Source organism: Cyrtonyx montezumae, unplaced genomic scaffold, assembly GCF_038088225.1.
Source record: "Cyrtonyx montezumae isolate F1298 unplaced genomic scaffold, pur_monq_1.0 scaffold_20, whole genome shotgun sequence".
Lineage (NCBI taxonomy): Eukaryota > Metazoa > Chordata > Aves > Galliformes > Odontophoridae > Cyrtonyx > Cyrtonyx montezumae.
In genome coordinates, this window is record NW_027071937.1 from 2,075,955 (window position 1) to 2,102,391 (window position 26,437).

The 26,437-nt window shown below is 52.0% G+C and overlaps 2 protein-coding genes across 2 annotated transcripts in view; one reads left to right on the forward strand and one right to left on the reverse strand.

Moving 5' to 3' along the window:
- Nucleotides 1-1,513: 1,513 nt before the first annotated feature.
- B3GALT9 (beta-1,3-galactosyltransferase 9) lies at nt 1,514-3,206 on the reverse strand. The gene is made up of 2 exons (XM_065737187.1): nt 3,201-3,206; nt 1,514-2,614 (listed from the first exon to the last, which is right to left on the reverse strand). The coding sequence occupies exons 1-2, from the start codon at nt 3,204-3,206 to the stop codon at nt 1,514-1,516; spliced, it is 1,107 nt and encodes a 368-aa protein (XP_065593259.1).
- A 3,583-nt stretch (nt 3,207-6,789) lies between these two features.
- KCNT1 (potassium sodium-activated channel subfamily T member 1) overlaps nt 6,790-26,437 on the forward strand; it is a 50,491-nt gene continuing 30,843 nt past the window's right edge. The window contains exons 1-2 of the mRNA XM_065737378.1: nt 6,790-6,935; nt 16,432-16,611. Coding sequence (XP_065593450.1) covers nt 6,790-6,935; nt 16,432-16,611 — 326 coding nt within the window. The remainder of the gene's footprint in view (nt 6,936-16,431; nt 16,612-26,437) is intronic.

Below are 26,437 nucleotides of genomic sequence, written 5' to 3' on the forward strand. Positions count from 1 at the left end.
GGGAGCTTTGTCTTGTTGGCTGTGGCTTTGGCTGCTCGGTTTGCTTGCTGAAGAGGAGCTCCAGCTACAAGTCTGCTTCAGAACCAAATCTTCGACTGTTTATGCTATTTTTATTGAAGATTGATGTTTTAATGTGTTATTTAATGAAAAGTACCAATTTTATTTGCCTGAGTTGGAATAAAGGGAGCGAGAACGTAGTGTTCATGTTAAAATGCATGAACTGAAGTAGAAAGTAAATGTAGTATTTCAGGAGACTTTATCTTCCTCTGAAGGTGATGGGTGAGATAAGGTACAAGCCTAGCTGGGCCACCAGTCCCTTCAGTCACCCCTGATGTGTTGGTCCAAAAACAAAGATCACAATGTGCTTCATACGGAAGGTTTATATTAGTTTTGTTGGGGACATAAATCTGAAGACAAGGTGGAGGGAGCATAATAACACATGAAATGAGTACTCTGGGGCTTATTGTGGTGTGTTCAGTCAGCTGTGCATCTGTGGGAAGTACTCACCTGGTGTCCTCGCTCTGCCACGTGCAGTGGATGGTCTGTGTAGTCGTGCAGTAACTCTTCTATTGCTTGTAGTACATTCAGGCTGCAGCAGAGGTGTTAGCATTGCCTGCCAAAACGCTGCTGGCAAGAGAGCATTGCTGGCAAGGAACCGAGTGGGCTCAGAGAAGCAGAGTAGTTGGGGAAGATCTGTTAATACCTAACAAGCTGTCTGAATGCAGGTGATCTGCTGTGTTACTTATGGTCAGATGTGTACCAAAAATTGTCATCCGACTGCTGCTTCTCACACCTTCATCCTAGTGTGCACAATAAACATCTGCCGGTGGGAAACAGCGTGTCGTGTCTCATGTGTGAGCTGAGGGAGCACGGGGGCTGTGTGGACCTCCATGCACAGAAAAACGTGAAAGGACTAAAAAGGGGAAGAGCATATAGAAGTTTGCAGTTGTGTTGAGGTTGAGCTTGGTTGTTCCGGCTCTGTATGAGCCGTGTGCCAAAACCTCAGTGAAGGAAATCAGCAGAAACGAGTCACCTCTGTGCACATCTTCAGCTGTTGCTTACAAAAGCTGCTCTCTGTGTCGAGTCCTTAACATCTGTCCTGCATGAAGCATGTGCAAAAATTGGAACACACGGAGCTGCCACACAAGGGCTGTTTGTACACACGTGCACTTGGTTTTGCTGAGCTCAGGGCTCTGCTCTTACCCCATTACCTGCATCTGATTGGTACGTGCCCATAGGATCCTTCTATGGCCAAGTGGTGCCCGTGTTGCTGGTGGTGTATGAAGGAAAACACTGGGTGCACACCGTGTTTCTTTGAGTACTCTTTTTACTTGTTACACATGAACGTAGAAGGGCATGCAGCGAGGAGACACCTCACCTTTCAGCTACTGCAACACGAGAGCGTTGACAGTTCATTTGCTGTTGGAGGGAAGAGAGCTAACTGAGGGGGAAGTTACTGAAGAGAGAAGGGGCGGTGGAAGGAAAGGCAGTGTTCCTTCACAGAAGTTAAATTTTATTCAGAGAAATGGAAAGCCTCATTTTTTATTCTGTCTAAGTTGAACCGTTTGAACTTATCGATATAGGTCAGCACCCTGCAGGACACCAGGCTGTAGTACGTCTCCAGGAGCGAGCAGTCCTTCCCATCGCTGGTTTCCTTCCAATCCTTAAATAACTCGTCCTCTTTCATGCTGGAAGAGGTAAAAATGAATTTATAGCAGCATCGATTGTAGCTGATGTGCTTTTCCCCGGAAAAGCGAGAGCTGTGGATGGGAGCGACGCCAGCTTTCTTAGCACAGATCCCAACGAAGACGTCGGCGGGCACTGACGTTGGCAGCTCCTGGGCGGCCACGTACACCTTGCACACGACGTCCTGCGACATGACGAAGGCTCTCCCGTCGCAGTAATCTGGGTAGAACTCCTCTGGGTATTGATGGATGGGGACGAAGCCGGGGCTCTGGGGGTCTCGGTCGGGCACCCCTTGGTGGATGACCCTCCCGCTGTAGACGTCCTCGAGTTGTGTTAAGCTGAGCAGGTATCCAGCCAGGCTGGGAACGCCGACAAACATTTCTTCGTCTGTCTTAAGAGTGTACCTCGCGTGAGGACAGAAAGTCACCACCCACTCCACAATCATCATCATCTTCCTCGTCTCCATCGCAGGAGAATCGATGAAGTTGCCCTCAATGATGTCTCCGTGCTTTTGAGATTCCTCGTCAATCTCCAGCTGGGCTTCTGCTGAAGGAGGCCTTCCTAAAGCAAACAAGGTGAGGACGCTGTAGCCCCCGGTGTGTGTCACGTTGCCCCACGTCTGCCTGATGGCGTCACGCCTTGTCCTGTTTCCTGGGCTGCTGCAGACGAGCACGAGCAGAAATATCTCTTGATCAGAGCATGCTGCTGTGCTGCTCACAGTGTAAGACCCGGAGAGGTTGGCCTTCAGTGGGGCCATGTCCAACTTCCTGGCCCTCTCCCGGATTTCCAGGGTCTTCGCATCGCTGTAGGAGAGAGGTAACGACCGCAGGAAATATTCCTCCAGCAAATCTGCCCCAAAAAGCAGCATGTGGAACAGCAGGACATTGAACAGAACAAAGCACCACTGGTGGGTCCGGAGTCTGCACAGCTGGGAAAGAAAGACGCCTGGGAGCTGAGGATTTTATTTCATAGCACGTTCGTGGTACGTTTTATGATGTGTTCAGGCAAAATGGAGCTGTGACTTGTAGATCTGCACGTCTATTAAGTCTACAGCTTTCTACCTCCTACAAGCCTTGTGGTGCAGAGAGCTCAACCTGAGATGGACATTAATGTGGTGTAGGTTAAATGTCTCATCTCTGTGCATCCACCTGTGGAAATGCTGAGGAATAACTGAGTATCTGAACGCTTTCTGCCTGTTTTAGCTCGTTACTGAAGGCATGAGATATTAATGAAGACCTGTGAGGTCGGCTTGCGTCCTTGGAGGAGAGCTTTGGTACTTGATCTGACAGAACCGTGGGAAATGGGGTGAGGGGGGGAAAGGGGAACTGTTTCCCCATAGCATTGGACTGTACCCCTCAGGACCTAGCCCCACCTCAGCCCAGGGCCATTCCCTAGCCCTCCTGCTCCCCACAGTGCCGCTGGCCCAGCTGCTCCCCACCCAGCGCCAGCCCTGAGCTGGCAGGGGACAGCTCACAGCCTCGTGCTGCACCCACACCCCACATCTGGGCACCCACCTGCATGGCCGTGGGCAGCAGCTCCCGGAGCAGTGTCCCCTTGGGCGGCAGCGCCTGTCTGGGGCTGCAGGGTTGGGTTACTGCCTCGTACCCACACACAGCTTCACCTCTCCTGCTGCGGGGAGGAAAGATGATCCCGAGGCTGATTGTGTTGCAGCTGCACCAAACACAAAGCCAAGTTCTAGCCTTTCCCTCCAGTCTTTGTTGACACTCAGAAGGGGTTTGTGTGATGTCCTTGGGGTCTTGGGGGAATGACCCAGTGCAGCCAGGCCAGGAGCACTGTGCTGAGGTGTGGCTGTGTCACGGAGCTGTGCTATCTCTGCCTGCACTTACTACCTACAGTTCTAAAGGACCACTCATGTTGGTGCTTTGGTGGTGGTGGCACCTGGGGGTCATCCCCACAACACCCCAAAACACGGTGCGGAGCCGCAGGGAACGCATGGTCCCAACTTCTCCTGGGGCAGCTGGTGCAATCGCAGCAAAGTGCCCCACTGTGAGCACTGGGATCACCCAGAGCTGCTTTCCAGGCTGCACGCTGGGCTCTGGCTTTGGCCAGAGCAGGCTTGGGTCCCCACAATCCTCACAGAGCTGTGCTTTGAAGCTTGGCAAACTGTCCGCATGAGAAGTGTCACTTAAACGTGTTCTCCGGACTAAAAAGCTGATGAGGAAATATTTTTCATGTATAACAATACAACGCTACAGCCCCAGATACCCGTTCTGAGAAAAAACATAATAATTCCTCCTTTGAAGATGCTCTGACTCCAGCTAAACTATTCAATAAGCAAATAAACACTGGTATTTGAAACCGCTTCCATTACAAATATTGGCTTTCCCAATTGTGCGTTTCTAAAACAATAATAAGCCCCACATGTGCATCAGCCTGCTGCAATTACACGCAGCGTGGTGCCTGCGGAGCTGGAGTCCTTCCTCTTGCTCAGTGCAGAGGTGGCAGGGCTACATTCCAACAGCCAAAACATATGCAGCTCTCTGTTTTCCAACTGAAGCTGCTCCTTACGACTCAGCCGATGAGTTTTATCTGTGTTCAGGGGAAACCCTGCTCCTCATGGGGTTCAATAGCCTTCAGAAGAGGGAACTCCGGGTCCTCGAGGGGCTGAGCTCAGGCCTGGGCACCCCCTGTGTGCGGAGGGGGCGAGGGACTGCACAGGGGCTCCTCTGGGTCTTATTGACAGCATCAGTTGTGATAAATAGAGGAAGACAATAGTTTTGGTCTTAGTCACCTAATAGCAATATTTTTGCTGACGGTTATGATTCAGCTCCTGCCAGCAGCTCCTCACCCTGAATTCTTCACAAAGCTGGGGAGGTGATGGAGGAGACGGTTTTATAGAGCTTAAGAGTGCTTATTTCATTTGGGTTTTGATATTTAATGTTCCTCAGGATGTGAAATGAAGGTAGAAGACTTAGAAGCAAGCCAACGAACCAGAGTGCTGCCACACAGCTCAGCTGCTGCGTGCCCCAAGAAGGATTGCTTTTTCCTATTGCACAGCTCAGTTGACTACACTGAAAATATGTTTTGTAGCCAAGCTCCCGGCATTCATCCCTTCTCTCTTTGCATACATCAGTCTTGGAATGACGGAGCTCTATCTTTCTGTATGTGTATGTTTGATTATTGCTTCTTGAGTGCAATGACAGCTTTGACAACCGTCTCCTGCTGTGTTTCTTGATACAGACAGCTCAAACCCTCTGTGCGTTCTCTAAGCATTCTACGTTCAGCATCAGAAACGCAGAACTAAATACCATCTGAATGGAGAGAACATTGTCGAGCTGGGGTTGTGGGGGAGCTCAGGCAAAGCCACAATCCTTGCTTGGCTCCAGGGCACCGAGGTGCGCTGGACTTCACTCTTTTGTTCCTCACCAATGACTTTCTCTCCTTTCCTCTGACTCATCCCCGCCATCGCCTCCCACAGATGTATTTATTGCTCTTCCAGATGCAAAGACCGGAGCTGCCCCCCGCGCCGGGCTGTGCCCCCCGTGCTCCCGCAGTGAGCGCAGGGCTGAGCGCTGCAGCCCCGCGATGACTCAAGGTTGCATTAAACTGCAGCTGCTGGGAAGGTGCACGGGGCATTGCTGGCTGGAGCCTGAATGCCTCTCCAAAGAGAAGTGAATATTCCTATTATCGCCAGCAAAGCGCTGGAGGAGGGGAAGAGCAGCTTCTCTGGGCAGCCCCAGCACGGGGAGAGGGGGCACTGAGCTCCCACGGGGAGAAAATACAGGATGGAAGCACTGCTGTGGGCTGGGAAGAGCCAGGGGGCATGGGTGGGAGCAGCCGGCACTGCTTTGGCACAGACACTGCGTGGGACGCCGTGCCAGCTGTCACTGAGATGTCCACACGATGTGGGGAGGGCTTCGGGCTGAACGAGTGCCCGCATGGTCCCATTTTCTTTCCGGCCCCGTTGGCTCAATTTGACTCCCTGTGTGCAGTGCAGCTGCACGCTCCCGGCTCAGGTCCCTCCGTGTGAGGATGCTTTCCCCTTCTGGCTCTTTCTCTTTCATCCTTCACTTCTTTTTCCTTCCCATCCCCACCGTAATTTTAAGTAATTCCTCCCCCAGGCTGTGCTCACCCCGCTTGTCACCGCGCTGCTGTGCCGCCGCCCCCTCTCCACTCAGAGCTGCGCATTAACATTTTGCACCCGCTAATGGGAGGCAATTAGTGAATGAAGAATAACTTCTCCTTCTTAAAAGCACGTTGGGTCAGGAAGCGTCACATGGATGGATGGCACGGGCGGCACGGATTGCTTTTCTCTCAAATGACTCCGAGTGTAGGAGAGCCCATATGGAGAGGGAGGAGGAGGAAGGGATGCTGCGAGAGAAACGCGAAGTCTGCTCATGGGAAGAGGCATAAACCCGGAGAGCATCTGGGGAGGGAGTGGGGCTGCGGCATCGCGCTCCGGGGCCGCTCCGTTCGCCCTTTCCCGGGGCCCGGGCGGGGCCGTGTTAGGGCGGCGGGACCCCCCCGGGAGATCAGTGCCGGCCGCGCAGCACGGCCCGGGCCCGGCGCCCGACACAAATATTGACGCGACCCCATCCAAAACCAAAACCAAACACAAACCCATTCCTCGCCCCGGGGGGAGGCGGCGGGGCGGCCGGCAGGTGGCAGCGCGGTGCAGCGGCCGTGCCGTGCCGTGCCGTGCCGTGCCGTGCCCGGACCGCAGCGGGCACCGACAGAGGGAGCAGCGCCGTGGCGGCCCCAGCCCCATTCCGAGCCGTGCCACAGCCTCCCCCGGCAGACAGCGCAGCGGGAGCGGAGCCGTGCCGAGCCGTGCCGTGCCGAGCCGTGCCGTGCCGAGCCGGTGCGCGTTGAGGGCGCGCCGCTCCCGCCCCCGTTCCGCCTCCCAACTTCCCGGCACCTGTTGCTGCCGCCGCCCCTCCCGGCATGCGGAGCGCCCGGCCGACCCGCGGGCTGCTGCGGGGCGCGCCGTGATGGGCGGCCGGCACCGGGAGCGGCACCGGGAGCGCGCCGCAGTCCGTGCCCGCGCCCGCCGGGGGCAGCGCCCGGCCGGAGGCTCCGGCAGCGCGGGGCGCCGATGCTCTGCTCCGTTTCGCCCCTCCGGGCGCCCGCTCCGCTGCGCTGATGCCGTTCTCGGGCGAGGAGCGGAGCCTGCAGGGGATCTACAAACCCGCGGTGCCGGCGGAGGGGAGGGCGGGCGGCGGGGCCGCCGTCTGCGCCGAGTGCTACACCAACCGCACCTTCGTCTACGACGATGGCAGCGCCCACAGGTACGGCGATGGGGATGGGGAGGGGGAGCCGGGCACCGCCGGAGGGGAAGGGAAGAATCGGGACCGAAAGACCTCGGCCCCTCCCTCGGCACAAAGTTTCTGCGGGAAATTCGGAGCATCCAGGCAGGTGGAGGAGCACCGGAGCGGTCCCGAAAGGTGCACACGCGGGAGAAGCTCGCACGCTGCCACGCGTGGCGCGTCCCAGCCCCGGGCTCCGCCGCTGGGTGCGTTCCGTGCCCAAGTTACGATGGTTGGGGTAAGGGAGGGGCTGCGGGCAGAGCTGCTCCGTGGGGTCACAGCAGACGGTGCCATCTTCGCAGCACGGGCGCCCATCGGACAGGGGACGCGGTGCTGCCGGAGGACAACGGCTTTTCCTGGCTCTGTGTCGTCTGACTGTTTTTCGGCACGGCAGATCTGGCTGTCGTGCTCATCAGCTTTTGACACAGCAAATGAAGTGGGTGCATCCGTTTGCCGTTGGTGCATAGGGCTCCGGTTTGTGGGTTTGTGCCCGGAGTTGGACAGCTGTGGTGGTTTGTTTGATGCTGACGTCTTATTGTGATTTAGGGACACTGTCTTTTATTCCTAAAGGGTTAGACTGGAAAAAAAATAAAAAAGGAGCAGTGTAGCTGATGAACTCTCGCTTTCACAGCATTGCTGCTGGCTGGGTAACGTGCAGTCATTGAGCATTGGTTCCTGTGGTTGCAACCCCCATCACCTCCCCCTGCTGTCCTCTGCCAGAGGCACCGTGTCCCACACAGAAGAGGGGCTGCAGTGCCTCCGGGATAGGACCACCCACCGCCATATGTCTGCCTGCCCGTCCTCCTGCACAGGGATCTTGGGCATTTCAGGGTGGCAGTGGAGCTGTAGTGCATCCCCCAGAACAGCTCTGCTCACTGTGCCCGTGTGCGGTGCATTTCAGAGGCCACCTCCATGATGAGGTTATGGAGCACTGCGGTGTGTGATCAGGTTTGGGCTGGGGATGGAGCTGGCGGGGGACTGGGGCTGTAACAATGCAGGAAAAGCTCAGACTGCAGCTATTGCTCCTTTTAATTTATTCTACAGTGCTGCTCGGTGTAATTCATCCTCATCTAACAACAACGCAATGCTTGTCCAAAGGTCCTCTCCTCTGTCTTTTCCAATGTGTACAGAAAAGTCTGGCTTTTAATTATGATTACACAGCTCAATGTGTTTGTAACCCCCTCCAGCTCTGCCGAGGTCTCAGTTCTGTTGTGCTCTGTGTGCCCACCCAGCACCCATGGGTCTCCCCCCGCTCCTGGTGCAGCTGCAACCTTCTGAAGCAGTGCTGGTCCCTCTGAGGTGATGTTTCTCTGCAAATCTAAGGATGGTTAAAAACATTTGGAGAGAAATTCTGTTTTCTCAGTCACCCCAGGTGTGTGTGTGGATGTCTTTGTGCTTTTCCCCCATCCTCTATGAGTGAGTGAGCATCCTCAAAGCCCCTCGCAGTCAGAACGAAAGGGGTTAAGTGCAGAAGCACTGAAAAGAATGTTTGGAGAGCAAATACAAGTTCCTGGCACTCAGAGGGTACTGAGAGCCTAAATTTTGCTTCCCTACATCATGGGAAATCTGGGTAAATGTATACACAGGGGAGCTGTCATTTAGGGGAATAGAGGATTTCCTCTGGGCCGGAGCTGTGCTTCCCCTGCCTTGCCCATGTAAGGGCACGGGTGCAGAGCAGTGATGGATGGGGGCCATGTGGAAGGGCTCATGCAAACGTACCCTGCACGAGTCAGGGGCCTGCAGGAGAGGAGCAGCGTGCAGGGGATGCAGCTGCTCCACCCGTGGCCTTGCTGAGAAGAGAGAGGAGAACCGGGGTGACGTGCACCATGGCACCTGGAGAAGGCGTTTAGGAGCGTCGCCTCTTTGCCTTTGACGTACGTGGCTTTTCTCATGCTGGTTTTTAATGCCTCTTCCAGGGATGGCAGCGTCCTCCTGTCCCAGCGTTGGGCTGGGAGCAGCAGGGTGGGTGTGGGGGGTGGCTGGGGGTGGGAGTGGGGTTGGGGTGCACCTTGTGCTCTCAGTTCTGTGCCCTGAGTCTGACTGTGACCCATCCCTATGCTGTGGGAGCGCGGTCCTGGGGGCGGCAGCTGTTTCTTTTTCCACTTTCAGAAATGAATGGGAAGATGCTCGCGATGAGCCAGGCTCTGTAGCTAATTAATAACAGTTCTGCTGGGCCGGGTTATGGGCTCAGGCATTTATTGCCTTCCCAAAAGTCACCGGTGTGGATTGCAACAGCCATGGGGCACCTCAGCCTCCCTGCTCCAGGAGGATTTGCAACAGGGAGCCAAGGGCCACGCACCACGTATTCTCGATGTTTATGTAGCAGAGATAAGAAGGAATTCTGCTCTTGTTTTGCTGAGGGAAGGGCAGCGTGTGGCTCTGGATGAGGCCTGACGTTCAGGGCTGGGCACCCTGGGGATGCTGTAAAACTGCTGCGGGAGAGCACTGTGTGACACACATGGGAATATGAATGGGTTCTTGGGATGGCCTTTCCCAGCGAGGGACCCCCATGTGCTGGGTGTCCTCGGTGCAGCACACTGCTGGTGCTGGCACCCCTCAGTGAGCAGTGCAGGTCACCGCCCTTGCTCAAAGCATTTTTCTGCTCTGCAAGAATATTTGCAGCCTCTCTCTGGATGCACCCCATCCTCCACTGGTGACCTCGTCCCGACCTCCACTCATGGTTCCCAAGTGCTGCTCTCCATTTAGGTTGGAGCCTCTTAGTGTTTCTCTTGCATCCACGCCAAACCGTGCCTGAGTGCAGAATATCTCATTCATTCTTCTCGTGAATAACAGCAGACAGAGGGCTGTGTGAGGCTGAGCACAGTGCCTACCCCAGGCACCACCTCCCCATGCAGATGTGGGGCTGGGGGCCCAGCACTCACTGGTAGATGGTCTTGTCCCTCCTGGCCCCTTGCTTTCTGCCCCATGGGAGGATGTGGCTCCTCTGATGTGTGGGTGCCTGCAGCTCTTGGGCTGTGCCTGCTGCCTGGTGATTGCGCAGGGCTCGTGCAGCTCTGCAGAGCACTCCTGCTCTCTACATCTCATCTCACCTCCCTTTCACTGCTTCTCATTTCAGGCTAAAGTCTCCTCTTGATCCATCTCATCTCTGTTGGTACAAAGTGCTTCACATCCCCACAGCCATCCCTCTGCCCTTTGGGGTGGGGGGGAAACCAGAATGGCTGTGCATTATCCCTTGGTGTCACAGCCACTCCCAATGTTCTGCTTGTTTTTCTGACCACCACGGGCAGTCAGCTGCTGGCTCTGGTGGTTGTCCCTGGTGTCTTTGGCTCTTTTCTGATTGCTAAATAGCAACCCTTCTGCTGCCTGTGCAGGACAGTGGGTTTTTTTTCTCTCCCTTCTGGATTAGCCGACATTTACTGATGCTAATTTTCACCTGGCATTTAATCATCAGATCACACGGATCCGCCATCACCTTTTCACAGTCACATTTTGGCCTGACCACGCCGAGTAATTTGGAGTCATCACTGCTTCTGAACTCACGGAGAGGGAATGAGCCCCGTGGGGCCGTAGGAGCAGCGTTTGCCTCTGCGTTGCCCTTCTGTTTGCTCCCTGTCTGCTGCCGACAGCCACCCCCCACCTCAGCCCGTGGCTGTGTCTGGCAGGTGGGCTGACAGCCTGCCTCGTGGGGCTCATTTCTGCAGTCTTTGTATCCCGACTGTGAAAAGACTCTTCCTCCTCCCACGCCTCCCTATTATTTTCTGCTATAATAGAAGGGAGCTTGCTGCAGGGGTCTGGAGCGCCGAGAAGTTTCTTCTCCCTCTTTGTTCCCGATGCTTGGAGCAGGCTGGGGCTGTGCAGGAGGGAGAATTTACCCAGCGGATCGTTAGCAAGAATTAGCAGTGCCCTGGTCTTGCACCCTTTTTAGTTTCTATTGTGAGTCTGCAAAGTGTTGGGCATTGTTGAGTTTGTTAGAGCACGCGATGTCTGGGGGGGGGGTGCTGCCATGGGGACCCCAGAGAAGCCCTTGGCTAATGGGAATAGTGGTTCTTGTAGTTTCTCAGCTCAGAAATCCCAGCGGGACCAGCGTGGCTTCATGGCACGGGAGCTCCTTCCTTCCTGCAGTGTCCAGCCTTGTTACTGAATCTCTTGAACTCTGGGGAGGATTCTGCTTTCAGGGGAACTTGCACAAGGTTTCCAGGGCACCTTGCGAAGCGCTGAGGGCAAAGGGCCATGTTCTTGCTGGGAAGGGCTGAACTCGGGGAAGCCCAACACAGGGCTCACACAGGGAAGATGCGGTTTCATGGTGTAATTAATCCATAAATAGCTCTGGAGATCGCTGGGTCAGTGGTTTCCCGGCAGGGTCAGCGGCCTCGACCCACAGGACGGGTGCATGTCGGATAGTTCCCCACCAGGAGCCGTTCCCGGGCTGGGAGGTGTCGGGCCGGGCCAGGCTGCAGTGCTGGGTCGGGGGCTCTGCCCGTTTTCCTCTCCGCTCTCAGCTCCAGTGCACAGATCCGTGTATAGGGCCTTTCCTTTTGGCCTTTCCTATTGGCACTATTTAATATTGCCAAGCTGAAGCAGCTTTGCTGGAGGCCAGCAGTCGGGGGGGGTGGGGGGGTTGAGCTGTAGCAGATCTGCATGGCACATTAGCTGAAGGATGGGTTCTGAGCTCTTGGTACCTCCCTCCCCCTGCTTCTCACTGCTCACCAGCTTCCCCCTGCCCCCTCTGGGCCATTCCCCCTACTGAAGGATGGGACGTGTGGTGCCAGAAGCAAAACACCAAGACTTGGTGTGCAGGAGCATCCCATTCATCCCCTCTCCAGCACAGTGTGTGCTGCCCTGTGGCAGTGGTGGGGGACGGGAGCAGAGCGGTCAGGAGGACTCCTGGGATCCATCACTGGATGCACAACAGGAGATGAGAGATGCTTCCACTCCTCGGTTTTGCTTCAGTGACATGGCAGATGGGAGGGAGGCAGCACGGCCGCTCACCTGCCAGCAGCAGTGCCAAGGGGGAGCAGGATCAGATCCTCCATGCCTCCCCCCAAATGTTGTTTAGGATTTGCAGTCTCTGGGGGCATCGTCCTGATCTGTCTGCGTGCACCTTTGCTGGGAGCTTTTGCTTTCTGGGAAAATAAAGGAGTGAAAAGCCTTCGCGGTGGGTTTGGGCTTCAGGGAGCTCTGCCCTGCTGTGCATCAGTCCGGAAGGGAGTGGGGTTCGTGGCTCTGAATTGCTAATGCAGGGTTGTCTAATGAGAAAAACAACTCTGGACCTGGAAGGTACAATTTATACTTTTGTCTTCTAGAAAATAACATTGCCAGCAGGACGAGCGCTCGTGGAGTTGTGCACTGACTCACGCTTCCTGTTAGTTTTCAAAGTGAAATACACAAAAAGCTAAATTTTCTGCAAGGCCTGTGGAGCTAAATTGCCTCCGCATGCTGAAAGTGAAGCAACAGAGGGATTTGTCACAGGTCTGAGCGGTTCTATGCGGAAGTTCAGAGCAGCTGACAGGGTCTGTGAGATGCAAATGTGGATGCAAGAGTTTAATCAGAGCAATCGAGCAGCTCGTGTCTTGCATGAACTCGTTAGTTCATCACCGCTGCCCCCAAAAGATGCTCCTTCTGAGTGGTGTAGCACGAGGGAGGGGGCAGGCAGTGCTCACACACCCCGTGGTATTTTTGTTTCTCATTGATTGCTTCTAAGGTTGGCACCGTTCTGACTGCAGTGACTGCAGTGGTTCGGAGCCCTGCGCTCACAGGAGATGGTTGAGCTGTTGAATGCTGGGGGAAGACGCCCTGCCACACATTCCCTTCCCTGGCAGAAGGCTCCTGGCCGAGGGCTGGTGCCCACGCACTCCTGATGCATTTGGGCCGTGTGGAGACCCCACAGCGATGTCACTCAGAAAGAAGGGGAAAAGAGTGGGGGGTATGACAACTGTAACCCGGTAACCGTGAGAGCTGTGGGAGGAGAAGCAAATAAATGATGATTATATGTATTTTATCAAATATAGAAAGTGAAAGGGCAGAATTTCCTGTGTGGCCGTGTTCATTGGTGGCAGCTGAGCTCGCCTTCATGGGGACAGGGCTGGGAGCTTGGAGATTGCTGTGGAAGCTTGCTATTATTGAAGGGAAGGGGGGGGAGGAGGGATGAGCCCCTTCTGTTGGGCCCGTTCTGAAAGGAGAACTGAGGCCCGGTGAGTTTCCATGTGAAGGACTTCGGCTGCAGGGCCAAGGATGGATGCTTTGAAGGGGATGGTGAGCAGCCCGTGCATGGAGCACTGTGTGATCCCAATCTCTGGGTTCCTGGTGGTTGGGTGTCCCCTTGCAGTGCTGTGGGGAGCAGCCAAGGGGGAGAGGCAGTGCTTCAGCAATAGAGCACAGCAGTGCTGAGCTTCCCTTGTGTGTCTGGAGTTGTACATGGCTCTGGAAGAAGGCAAGATAAAAATAAAGCTGCCATCCTGTATTTAGCTATAAGCCACGTTGGGACTTTTTTTTTTTTTTTTTGTCTTTTCCAGTAGTATTTGAAGACTATGCAATAAGCAATGGTGTTCATGAATTTTTTATCTCATACCACTGCTGCTTGGAAGAACTGTCGGTGCTGCTGTGGCACTTCTGTAGCTCAGAATCCACATGTGTGGGCACAGGGGATGGCTCTCTGTGCCAATGTGAGGAAACGAGCACAGCACAGACAGCACCCATTTTTCTTGAGACACGAGTGTGCCACGTGTCTTACAGTCACCATGCAGGAGAGATGTCTTTATCTAACAGGTGCACGCAGCATTTGTCTTACTGAGCCGGAATAAGCAAACGTGCCAAGCTGTAAAAATTCTGAATGATTCTCATCTGTGGGATAAGGCAGAATATATTCAAAATGTAGCTGTTACCGTGGATGTGAGAAGAACTTGGATGCAAGTACGGAGCAGAAATGATGCTTCCGGGGATTGTGATATCACTGCATCTGACTGAGATTTCTTAACACTAGTAAAGGACATTGGCAAATATTTGCTTTGCTCTGTGCGTTAGATACAGGATCTGAGGCCAAGGGAGATGGATTACTTGGGCTTAAAAAGAATGCTGTGAGGGTTAGAGGAACTATCAAACACAGGTGTGACATGGTGACATAGAGATGAGTACTTCTGTGGGGCGCAGGGTATCTGGGCCCTGCCTGCCCACACCCCAGCCCATGTCAGCAGTCCTGCAGCGTGCCCTTGCTGCAGAGCTGCCCTTCCCACGTGGCAGCTGGTGTGACCATGCTGTGCAGTCCCAGCTTTCTGCTTCTCCTCTGGGAAACGAAGCAACATGCTCCTTTAAACAGGCACTTAATAATCAAAGGAGATTACTGTCTGTGACAGTTCCCTTCAGATGCGACGGTAATTGCCTTCAATTGGAGCCGAGCACTTGGCTCCCCATTTTCCATTATGACATATGACAGGAGAGTGGATGATTTGTTTTATTTATTATTTTTTCTCTCCCTGCAAGTTCTGTATTTAGGGTGCTGTCCTACAGTAAATCCGGGCCTGAGCTGTGCTGGAGGTGCCCTGGGGAAAGTACACTTTTGGTATATGTTATAGTTAAGCTCTAAGTGGGGAGACTTAATTGTGGCTTTGTGATCAGATTAATGTTAGATCCTCCTTTGCAATGTGAGCCGGAGATGGTTGACTAACTTCTGTGCTGAGATCAATGGATCTGGAGGGAGTCCTTGAGTTGGCAGCAGCTTGGCCTGATTTCTCTGCGAGACCAAGTTTTGGATCAATTTTTATCTCAGAATAACCTCTCCAAAGCCCGAGGCCCTGAACAGATGCGTTACTCAGCACTGAGCCTCGGCTGCAGTGTGCATATGGTAGCTAAAAGGACTTGGAAAGCTCTGGGGTTATAGAATTAAGTGGCAAAAAAACATCAGTGAAAATAATCTGAAGCACCGGGAGCGAGCTGAGCTGTCTTCTGGGGCTGTGTTCAGCAGAAATTTTGCATGCTGGTTGCTCTTCCAGAAACTCACCAGCAGCAGCTGATCAGGACACTGGAACCTCTTCAGCTGGGAATTTATGTACAGGGCTTCCAGTTGTTAAAGGGAGAAGATAATCCAAGGAGCCTGTGATCACATCTCTGCAGCCTGCAGCAAAAAGTTAGATGTCTGCTTGTTGCTTATTTACTATTAAACTACAGGAAGCTTTTTATACAGTCTTCATTCTGTATGTAGCTTGTACACCGTGTGCAAGTGATGGGGAGGTGGATCTTGGAGGGGCTTTGAGTGAGAGCCTGGGAAGTGCCCCTGGCAGCACTTGGACCCTGCCTCAACTTCAGGCTTACATGTGAGGAGCTAACAATCAACTTGCTGCAGAGGTGCCACGTTTCCTCCTTTAAGTTCTCCCTCTCCGTCCCACTTTCCAGAAAGGGCGTATGAAGTTGGAGTTACTCTGGCACAGATTAATTTGAAATTGAAGCCAGGACCCAAAGGATCAGGACCAGTGATTTTGCCTTGTGTGCCTGTATGCTGACTTTACAGCACTGCCTCGCTTTGTTGCTGTGTGAAATCAGCGTAACTCTTATTAGCTGTAATTAGCAGCTCTAGCTGACATGGGGAGCAGTACAGTAGCTATGTTCTTGTTGACAAGTGTGTTTTGAAAAAGGAGAGCAAAGACAAGCTCTCAGCCATCTCAATTGACAGCCTTAGAGCCAGCTGAGCTCCGTCTCCTTTCTGCGTGGCTGGGCAGGACGTGTGTAGATGACCACACGCAGCCCTCTTTGTTTGAACCATCACTTTGGATCTCTCCCAGGCGTTGTGATCCCCTGCACCTTCGATCAGAGGCATCAGCCACCAAGCAGCGGGTGATAAATCCGCCCGGCCGTGACGCTTGGCGCCTGGACAGATGACTGACTCATCAGCATTCACGGTTTCTCATTTAATATGGGACTGTCCGGATGATTTAAGTGCCAGCAGCCTGGTGAAGGAGGCAGTGCCTCTGCCTCCAGTAGTGTCGTGTCGTGGAGCCATCTCCCCGTCCCTCCACCACCCCCCGTACTTTTCTTTGTTGGGGGGGGGGGTGGGAGGGGGAGCACAGGGGGAGGAGGGCTGGATCCGGCTTTGCTTGCCAGCCGTAGCTCATCCCTGCGATCGGTTTTATTTCCTCCTGACGATTAGGGTTTTCCATTGGCTCCCCTTGCTCTCCGTCCTTTCTGTGCCGAGGAGCGAATGTCCTGCGCTCAGCGCTGCCCTGTGCAGCGAGCTGTGCCCTTCGCAGCGCTCCGCCCGCCCGCCTGAGGCCGGCAGAGCCCCGGGGTGCCCCGCACCACCCATGCCCCCGGGGGCAGCGCTCTGCCGGGGGGGCCCGGCCGCCTGCCCCGCAATGTAATTGCAGCCGCCGGGCCGCGAGCTGCTGCCGGCGCGGGGCCGCGGTTCGGGGCTGAGCGGGGCCGGCCTCGGAGGAGGTGCCGGGTCGGGGGCGGGCTGAGGGGGTGGGCAGGGCAGGGCACGGTACCCCCCCCCCCCACATCATTGCCGCTGCCCCCTTCTCTCTCGCAGGCTCTCGTCGCCCGGCGGCTGCGGCGGCGGGGACGGCGACGGGAGCCGAAAGAGTGGGGTCATTCTGGACATCTCCGCCCTGAAGATGACGGAGCTGGAGTCCGAGGTGCTGCCCTTGCCGCCCCGATACCGCTTCCGTGACTTACTGCTGGGAGACCAGTCCTTCCAGAGCGACGACAGGTTGGGGGGCAGCGCGGGGGGCACGGCTGGCGAGTGGGATGAGAGGGAGGGGCACCCACACAAACGCGCACCGGGCGGGGTGAGAAGGCACATACCTGGGGACAAAGGTAACCTGGGCTGGGGGCGAATGTACCCCAGGGGAGGGGGACGCACTGGGGGTGCTGGGGGTCGCGGTGGGGCGGCGGAGCTCTCCGCGGTGCTGAGCGCCTCGGGGTGCGGAGCTCTCCGCGGTGCTGACGGCCTGGGGCCGTCCCGGGCCAGATGCTGCTGCGATGGGTGGGCATGGTGGGCGCGGGGAGCTGGAGGATGTGCTGGTGTTGGTGGGTATTGGGAGTTAGCGGGTACAGCGGGCCGGCAGATGTGGGGGTCTGTGGGAGTACCCTTAAAGGGTGGCAAGGGTGAAAGAGTGTTTTCTGGGAGATGGGTACGGATGGTGAGATGTTGGTAATTTCCCCTGGTAAATTCCCCTGGTAAATTCCCCTGGTGAGACATGGTCAGAGTTTGACGTGAGCGTATACCTTTGTTTAAGAGGTTGGGCTCAGCCAGCCTGTTCTCAGATGTCTTTGCAGCACAGAATGCTGATGCTAGTCAAGCAATTAAAGATCTGCGGTGGTTGTGGCACAACTCTCCCTTTTTTGTCTGGCAGGGATTTGTTATTAAGTTGATTGAGCTAAAGCAAAGGAATGAATGCCTTGAGTTGCAAGTGAATTTTGTAAGGGGAGCAGTTAAACAAAGAGCAACAAGAACAAATGTGCCTTCAAGTCTGTTCATAACAACAAAAAAATCAAGGAGCTACAGTACTCGTGGGGAGTCAGTAAGATCATCATAATTTTGTACCAATTGACTGCATGATGTTAACGAGGAGAGCTGTAACTCATTGAAAAAAACCCTTCCAAAGCTGCTGAGTTAGCTTTTGGTAACTCTTTAGGTGCTTTTGGTACAGCGGTCACAAAAGTTTGGTGCATCTGTGTTGAGAGGTGGCTGCTTCTTTTTGTGGGTGTACAAGTGTCAGACAAAATATGTGAATTTGGGATTTACAAATCTCTCAAATCAGAATTCTTGTCCATTAGGGCTGCATAAGAATTGTTGGGTTTTTTTTTTCATTTTTCTTCCTCAAACGTGAGTCTGAGATCCTCAGATTTTAAAAGCCCAAATTTCCTTAACAGGCATTTAAACATTGGTATGGTTTTGTGGCATCAAATCAGAGCTTGATTGGAAGTTTGTGCTGTAGAAAACATCTGTATTTCAGAATGGTTATGTCATGGATCATTTGGATAAGTTTTAATTGCAGATATTTGATGGTTTTAGTATTTAGTAATTTAAATGGAACCAAAATGCAGATTACAATTGCAGATTGAGGTTGTTGTTTTTTTTTCCCTGCATGCCGTTGGTGTAACCCATCATCTTCATTTTCATCTGGATGTGAGTGTTTCTGATTCACAGCCTCCTGCTTTTTTGTGTGTGCTGATACTTTGTGGTGCTTTGTTTTGGCAAATTCACTAGGCTTGCTTCCTTAGATATCTCCCTCTGACTTTATGGGCTGATATTTCAGCTGTTTTAACTTCTCCCCGCATTTAGAAAATACAACTTCCCAACGTGTTTAGGAATACAGATCTATGAGTGCACCTCTGCTGTTGGCATGCAGTCTGCGTGGCCCTGCTGAGTGTGCCACTGCTGTGGGCTTTTGGCCATGTTACTGTGGGCCTGTTTCAGACCAAGCCCTTAATGGCACTGGAGGCTTCCCAGCGAGGCAAACTCCAGAGTACTTGTGACTAGTAAATTAGGCTGTTCCAAATGAGCTGAATAAGCAGCTGATTTAGGCTAGCAGAAGAAAAGCAGATGGCCTTTTTGCTTTGCTGTGCTTATAAATACTAAGCAGCTTAGAGCTGTGCTTTGAAGTGCTCTGTTATAGTACAGAGAAAAATGTGGTAGCTCTCTGCTGAGGAAGGTTTCCCCATGTGAGCAGTATGGGGAATCATGAATGGTAAAATAGAGCCCTTTGGAGACAGAGATGTGCTATCTCATTTCTTTATAAAAGCAATGCTAAAATCATTAGTCTCTCAAATATCTGCTCTTGAAAAATAGCCCCTAGGATAGCAGTGTGGTGATGAAAGGGAAGAGGTTCCTGGGGTCAGCAGAAAGTTGAAAGGATGGGATGCTTCTGAGGAATTAGAACCACTTCTGGTAGAGATTTATCAATCCATCCTCATCAGAGAGGATGCTGAGGAGACACCAACCCCAGCCTGAGGTAAAAGAATGAGGTAATGCTGGAGCTTGAGCTGATGAGAGCTTGCTGGAATAAGTGGGTAATTAGAGAGCTGTGGTGTGGCAGGAGGAGAGCTCACGTCCAGAAAATCCAGAGAACTGAAGAAACTAATCTGTGAATCGGCAGTGGAACACACGGCTCCTATTTCACTTCTGTATTTAGGTTGTGACAGGTGAGGGTAGTCAATCTACCTAAGTAGGGCTGACTCTTTGGCAGGTAGAATGATGTGAAAATTAAAATAGTACTTAAAATGTTGTGTGGGGGATGTTAATAAATCAGCCAGGAAGCAAATACAAAAAGATCAGCTAGAAGAAAAAATGAGGGAGGTAAATGGATTTGTGCAACAGAGAGTGAAAAGCCTAATGACAAACAAATCTAGAACTGACAAATGGAAACGTTCCTTCCAACATCTTCTTATTCATCTTTGGTACTCTCTGCCTCGAGGCATCTGGAAGAGTTTGGGCTTAGCTGTATTTACATGTAGTGCAGCTGTATTTAAATGCTGTGCTTGGCATTTTTGCTGGGCAGGTCATTTAAATTATAGGAGCGGGATTAACTGTCATTCAGTTCTGAATCTCCAGAGGATGCAAAACGCTGACTCAAGGCAGAAATTTGACTAATGGGGGCTGCAAGGTGACTGCTCTGAGGACGTTTCTCTTTGGGAACCTTGGAGTTGCATCACTTGTCTATTGTTAAACCCTGCCTGTCTTATGAGTTTCTTTCCCTTGTTTTGGAAGGTTCATCAATGTCAAAGACAAAGAGATTGGTTCTGTTTATTGTGGCACTATTGCATTTCTTATCTCACTGATGTTTTGCTGTCATGGATGTGTTCAGAGCCACTGGGATATAACAGCTGAGCCAGAGTTTATGGTGTTGAGCCACTGTCAAAAAGAAGGTGCAGCACTAGGGGAACAAATGCTGCTTTCCCTGGCTACCCCATCACGTACTTGGCACGTGACTCCTCCAGTTATGGGAATCCTTTGTGCTTTTTGTGTAGGAGCACGGCCACGGGGTGCTAGTGGAAAGGAGAAGGAGCTGAGTGCCACACCCCATCGGTGCCATAAGTTTGGGCTTCTCCTGCAAGGAGGAGGGCTTCTGTTCTGAAGTGAGAGCAGTCTCTGTGATCAGAGGCAGCTGAGAAAGCACATCTGCCGCATTGATAAATATTGTTTTATACTCTGAACTGTGACACCACTTTGATCTGTTTGATCTTCGCAGCCCTGACGACGGCATTTTTTGATCTCCTGTGTTCCCTTTCCTTGGGCAGTGCTGACAACTGAGTTGGGACATGCATTAAAAAAGACCATAAATAAAATTAAACTGCATCTCAGAGCAGCACCATTAGGAACTTATTTGTTGCCTGATTTGAATGGCCTGAATACTTTCCAGAGCTTCACCATCACAAACCACAGTCCTATTTACAGCAGCAAGAATTAATGGACATCACTTTGATTAAGTGTGTTTTCTGAGGCTAATTATCAGCAAAGAATCATTTTGATGTGTGATGATGCTTGGAAAAGCTGCTCGTGCAGAAGAATTCAGCAACATCTGTACACAATTTTTGACATTTATTTTTCAAAAAAGATTTTCCATGCATTGCATAACCAGGAAAAGAGAGGGTTTTAATAACTAGAGTGATGTTTCTGCTTACGAGTTAGATAGACGTTGGAAGTTTCTTTGTCTCTTAACTGACATCTGTTCTTTGTCTCTTAAATTTGTCACTAGATGGTGGCTGTAAATCACAGGTTAGATTATACTTGGCACAAGAAAACATTAGTGCTGACATATCAGACTTATAGGATTTTCTCCTTGTAGTTTGTTGCTGGTATACACAAACTGACATCCTCACTGGATGCGTCATTACATTAATGATAGTGCACACCGTTCTGTGTCTTTCTTTCAGATGCCTTGGGTATGTCTGCAGCTGAATCTCCCTTTCCTCCCCATTTGATTTAATGGCTAATTTCTCTCATTTTATTTGTATGACGCAGATGGTAATTGAAAAATCTCTGTTTGTAGCCAGAAGTGAAAAACATTCTTTTCTGCAGTGGTGAAGTAATGGTCAAAAAGTGACTGCAGTGTCAGTTCAGGCTGTGCCATGTGTATCTGGACCTGGGTTTAGGGAGATCCAGCTCCATATGTCCCTCCATGCCAGAAAATTCCTCTTGCTAATGCTGCCCTTTTCTCAGCATTTTGATCACTGCTTGGGAAGGAAAGATGAGGGTGTTTGTTGTCTAATGCCCAACTCTGACAATATGTCTGCGTTAAGACCGATTTTCCACCAGCTCTGTGTGCAGAATCTCACAAGGGGTGACTCAGTCTCATTTGTGATACCCGAGCCTTGCTCCAAATTAAGTAATAAATAACACTGAGGAAGATGGTGACATCTAGACCAGAAACTTAGAAGTGTCTGTGTGACCACTGGAGCTAAACTGCAGCTTCTCTGCTTTTACCACCTGACAGCAAAACCAAAACATTTGTTAATTGTATTAAGCTGCTTTTCTGAGTCAATGCATAGTTGGGTCTGTTGCTACCCAAGCAAATATCTGTTCCTAGAGGCCAAGCCAGATGCGACCGTAATGCTGCTCACAATCCAGCCCAGTGCTCACTTTCAGGAAAACAGGAGTTTTCCTCCTGTTTGTAGGTTTTCTTTTAATGATACATAGCATTCTTAATTGCAGTTTGCTTTTTCGGTTGTTCTGAGAAGCTGGGGTGATGATTAATAGCAGGGTGTCTTAATGTGCTGTTGGGCATTTCTTAAAATTGAGGTTTCCATGTACTCATCGATGTGCTGTTGAGTATTCATCTGAAGGCAGGAATGCCTGGATGTGAGCAGAAAAATCAGTAAAGTTATGAAAGTAAGGAGAGTGAGAGAAAAAAAATACACCTCTCTTATAATTATATCTATTATTCTATAAGCAAAATGTCATTACTCTTTTCAGAAACATTGCTTTTGCTGTCAGCAATGGGCCCTTGCTGGCAATAAACATGGGCACACGGAGCTGGCGAGTGAAAGGTGCAGGAGTGTCCCTGGGGTGATGCAGTATGTACAGCAGTGCCGTGGTGGGAAGGAAGAGCAACATTGATTTTCAGTTATTTAGTGCAACTTAACACTGCAGGCTCCGATTTCCATCCCTCCCTGGTGTATTTTCTTGGTTTATTTACTTCCACTTTGGTTTCCGTTCAATTCATTGGGAAGATGGGCTTGAAAAGAAAAGCATCGTGTTTGAGTTACCTGGGAGTATCTTGAGTCCATTTTGCACGAGTGTAGCATCAAGGATACGGGGCCACGGATCTGGGAAAGAAATGATGGTGTTTGCCATCAGACCAAAGCCTGCAGAGGTGAAGGGGAGGGCTGCTGCTGGCGTTGGTGAGGTGGGAGGTCAGGCTGAGCCCTGGGCTGTCACAGCTGCCACAGTGACAGCGTGATAAACAGCTTGGCAGCTGGAGCTGGAGTCGCAGAGAGCGCATTACATTTCCTTCTGCCGTGTTTTCCCACCACTTTAGTCACAGTTGCATCTCTGTTCACGAGGGGAATAACTCACTGCCATTCTGAAGGTGGTGCTCGCTCCTTTCCCTTGGCACCCTCTGCTCGGTGACAGCATGCAGAGCCCCGGAGCTCAGGCTCTGCTGTATTTGGGGCTGAGATGCTCAGCCCATGGCCCCTCTCCCACAGCCCTCTGTGCAGGCACAGTAAGATGGATCACACGTGGATCACACAAGAAATTGGCTAGAAAATCCCCGTGTAAGGCGCAGCATCTCCGAGACTTCATTTTGGGTTAGGCTTTGCAGCACATGGGTTTAGAGAGAAATAATTTGGATTGAAGCATTTGTTTACTATTTTTAGCTCTGCTTATCAAAAGCAAAGTGAACACATTGCCTGCTGAGACCCCGCAGCTAGTGCAGATTTCCTTGCCATGCTGCATTTGCCTCTGCTCCATTGGCACCAGCTTGGCTCTGTAGCAAGCTTACTGGTATTAATTTGCAAAGAAAATGCTTCGTGTTCACGAGCTGAGCTGGCAGCTCAGTTAACAGGTCATGCAGGCACTGTGCAAATCTTTGCCCTACATGAAGGGTTGGCCATGCAGGTGTGGGGCAGCACAGCCCAGGAGCCACCGATGCTGGAGGTGTCTGCTCTCATCGCTCTATGACTTTGCTGGTTATTGCAATAGCAGATCTTTTATTCTGCCTTCCATTATTTGAGACAATAAATAATTGGTAATAAAGGAGCTGGTGATGATAGAGCTGAAATGAAGGGATTAAGTGCTGCTTTGGCAGGTAGACTGTGGACCTGAGTGCTCTACCAGCAGATTAAATTGAAAACAAACAAGGAACAACAACAACAAAAACAGCACAGTTTCCAGATCTCTCAGATTCAGAAAAATTGAATCTTTAAGCAGGAAGCCTGTGATGTTGGATCAAGGGAGGCCTTGCACCAGCCGTGCCAGCTTTCAGGCATGCTGCAGAGTTCTTTTCTGTTCTAAAGGCTCCCTCAGACCAGTGATGGTGTGCTCAGCCAGGGCACCCACAGCTCCTGGAGGAGCTGCAGGAGCTCCCTGTGCTCACAGCGGGGCCACCACAGCACACGCAGTGCTTCTGCCTCCTCCAGGAGGTGAACCGCCTGGTTTTCTTTGACATCTTTCTCCAAGGGATGGTCCGGAGCTGTGGGTTTTACAGACTATCACATGGGACGCAAAAAGCGGTGTTTTATGGGTTGTGCCATCTTCCAGAGCGATTGGTTGGTGGTTTTGTTCCAACGTGCCCAATATTTGGGGATCTGAAATTTCTGCAGCCAGGGGTTTATTGCTCTGTAGACATCTCCCGATGGTTGGCATGCTTTCCCCCGTGTTCTTTTCTAAGCTGCTCCCGTTGAATTGACTCCCTCTGGGGATGGAGCGAGCAGCCGCCGTGTGTCAGCGCTCCGTGAGTCGAGCTGCTGGAGCACGGATGCTGCGGCAGAGCCCTCTGGAGGACAGCTCCAACACGGCTCCCGTGGGTCCCACCCCTGTGGCCGTCTCCCCACGGCTCCGTGCGCATCCGGCGGAGTCCGCTGTCGGGGGCTGAGGATGCTCTGCGCGTGGCAGTGTGAGAGCCCGCCGTGCTGTGGGCAGGAGCGGCATCGCTGGGCAACCTTCCTTCCCATCGGGGAGCAGAACAAACCAAGCACGGAACGCTTACGAGGAAGGCAGGCGTGCCAAAGAGGGGCAGCTTTCTGCTGCAGCCTGCATTGTGCGACGTGTGCTTGTGCAAAAATCTTACACAGTTACTAAAGATCTTTTTTTCGGAGCTAAAATGCTTTCTGCACCATCTAAAACTTTTCCCTTTGAAGACTGTGCAATTGGGAGCAGGGAGAGCTGCACAGAGCTGAAGGAACTCATTCTCCCAGCGTCCGTGTGTCGGTGTAAAGTGTGTCATTAGAGCTGGGCTGATTGCTCCGGATGGGAGCACTGCTGGAAAAAGTTCAGATTTCCTAAAACGGCCAGTCATGGCCTATTAGAAGAGACTTTAATTGAAATGATTGCAATGCACGCTGGTGCGCTGGTTTAAGCTTGGTATTTATAATGCACAGTCACTGTTTGCTCAAGGCAAGAGGAAAGGGCTCTGGGAGGTGCTCGTGTTTCTCAGCGAGGACTTACAGCTGGTCTCTGGAAAGGCTTTCCTTCGGCAAAGCTTTTTAGTCACCACTTCAAGCTTGGGCTGTGAGTGTGCTTTGCTGCAGTGTGATGCAGTTCCACCCACACTGCTGACGGCAGAGGACTCCTCTGGCACTTCAGTTGCCACTTTGGGTGACTTTGGATTGGTCTTCCCAGCCTGGCAAAGGGACACATGCTGCCTGACGTGCTCACACGTATGTGCACGGCTGTGCTCGCCCACCAGCTGGCGTGCAGTGGGAGAAGGGTGAACTCTCCTGTCCCCTCTTGTCTCAAACTCATCCCTGCCCATATGTGCCTTCAGTTCCAGCTGGCCACGTTGGCACCAGGAGGCTTTCCCTAGTGGAGAAGGAATGCACAGCGTCCTCTGGGCTGGGATGGTCCTCACGCTGCCGTCGCTGAGCCGTGTGTGGCTGCTGCTGTGAGCTGGAGGGCTCTGCTGTGGGAACCAGTAACTTACAGGGCACTGGGAGCATGCTGTGGGGAGGGATGGGTCACAGAGGGCCACGAGGAGTCCAGGAGCCTCCTGCAGGGCTGCACCCAGCAGCTGTTCCTCTTCTCCTTTCTCCAACACGCTTTTGCAGCACTTGGAGTGAGTATTGTCACTTGGCTTGAACTGCTCACACAGGGTCTGCCCACTGCTGGTGGAGAGGTTTATTACCATCTTCTATCCTAGTGCAATTTGTAAATATTTGAAAACATTTGGTGTTTTGTTCAGAGTACACCAAACACAGAGATACCCGATGCTGCAAAGGCCCTTCTCCACCCCATTACTGCTGTGTGTGGGGAGCTCTGTGTGGTTTGTGCTGGTGCTTCTTGCTGCTAGCAGCTCACAGTTCTTCCCCTCTGAATGCTGTGGTGCTGATCCCCATTTTTGGCTGTGTGTGCAAATAGAGAGCTCCTGTGGTCAGAGCACTTCATGGCAGCACAGCGTGTGCTATTGATTGGCAGCAGGATGTCCTCGGTGCAGTTAAAATAAGAAATGCACTTTGGAGATCAGTGGTGTGGTGCAACCCTTGTTCTCATCCTTCCCACACAGCCTGATGAGGCGGAGAACTCCGTGGAGTTCATGGCTCCTTCCTGCAGTGCACTGCGAATCTCCGGATGGGGACTTGTTGTTTTCCCTTTCTTATATAATGTATCATAAAATGAATGGTGGTGGAAGAGGGAAATGTCTGGCAAATGGTACACAGAACGATGCAGAGAGCCCGGGGACAGACGGGGTCTTTATCACCGTGAGACACAGTTGGTGGAGCTGATGGAGTCCCAGGGCCTGAGCTTCTCCTTTGAAGATCTATCTTAAAAAATATATATATACAACCAAATAATAATAAAAGAAACACAACTTCAAAGAAGATTTCCAGTTGCTAAAATTCTCCCCATTTTTAGCAGGAACTTAAGGCCATTTAGTCGGCAAACACTGCTTTGCAATTTTGAAGATCATTTCATCAGAATTTTAATGCTTTAATTACAAAGTGGCTGAAAAAAAAAAAAAAAAAGGGCCATGCAGGAGCAGCTCAGAGTTTTATAGCTGGCACTATAGATGTCCTCTGTGTTGTGTGGTGGGACGTGGCCGTGGGGGCAGCTGTGGTGCCTGGGGGTGTGCATGGGGCAATGAGTTACGATGGGAGGGCACAAAGTGTGGCTAATTCAGGTACTGTGCCTGTGCTCCTGGAGCTCGCTGTGCATCCCTGCATTGGGCTGAGGCCTCATCACTGCTCCCATTAAATGCTGGGGCTGGTAGCCACCTTGCTGTGCCCTCACCTGGGAAGTGGCCCAGCTGCCTTTGCGCTCTCTGCGGAGTTTTCGTGCTTTGCTTGCAGATATAGATTTAGATTTTACCCTGGGGCTTTTAATTTCCTCGCTGACTTGAGCAGTGCTGACTGGCACACCGATACGTTGCCCTTCT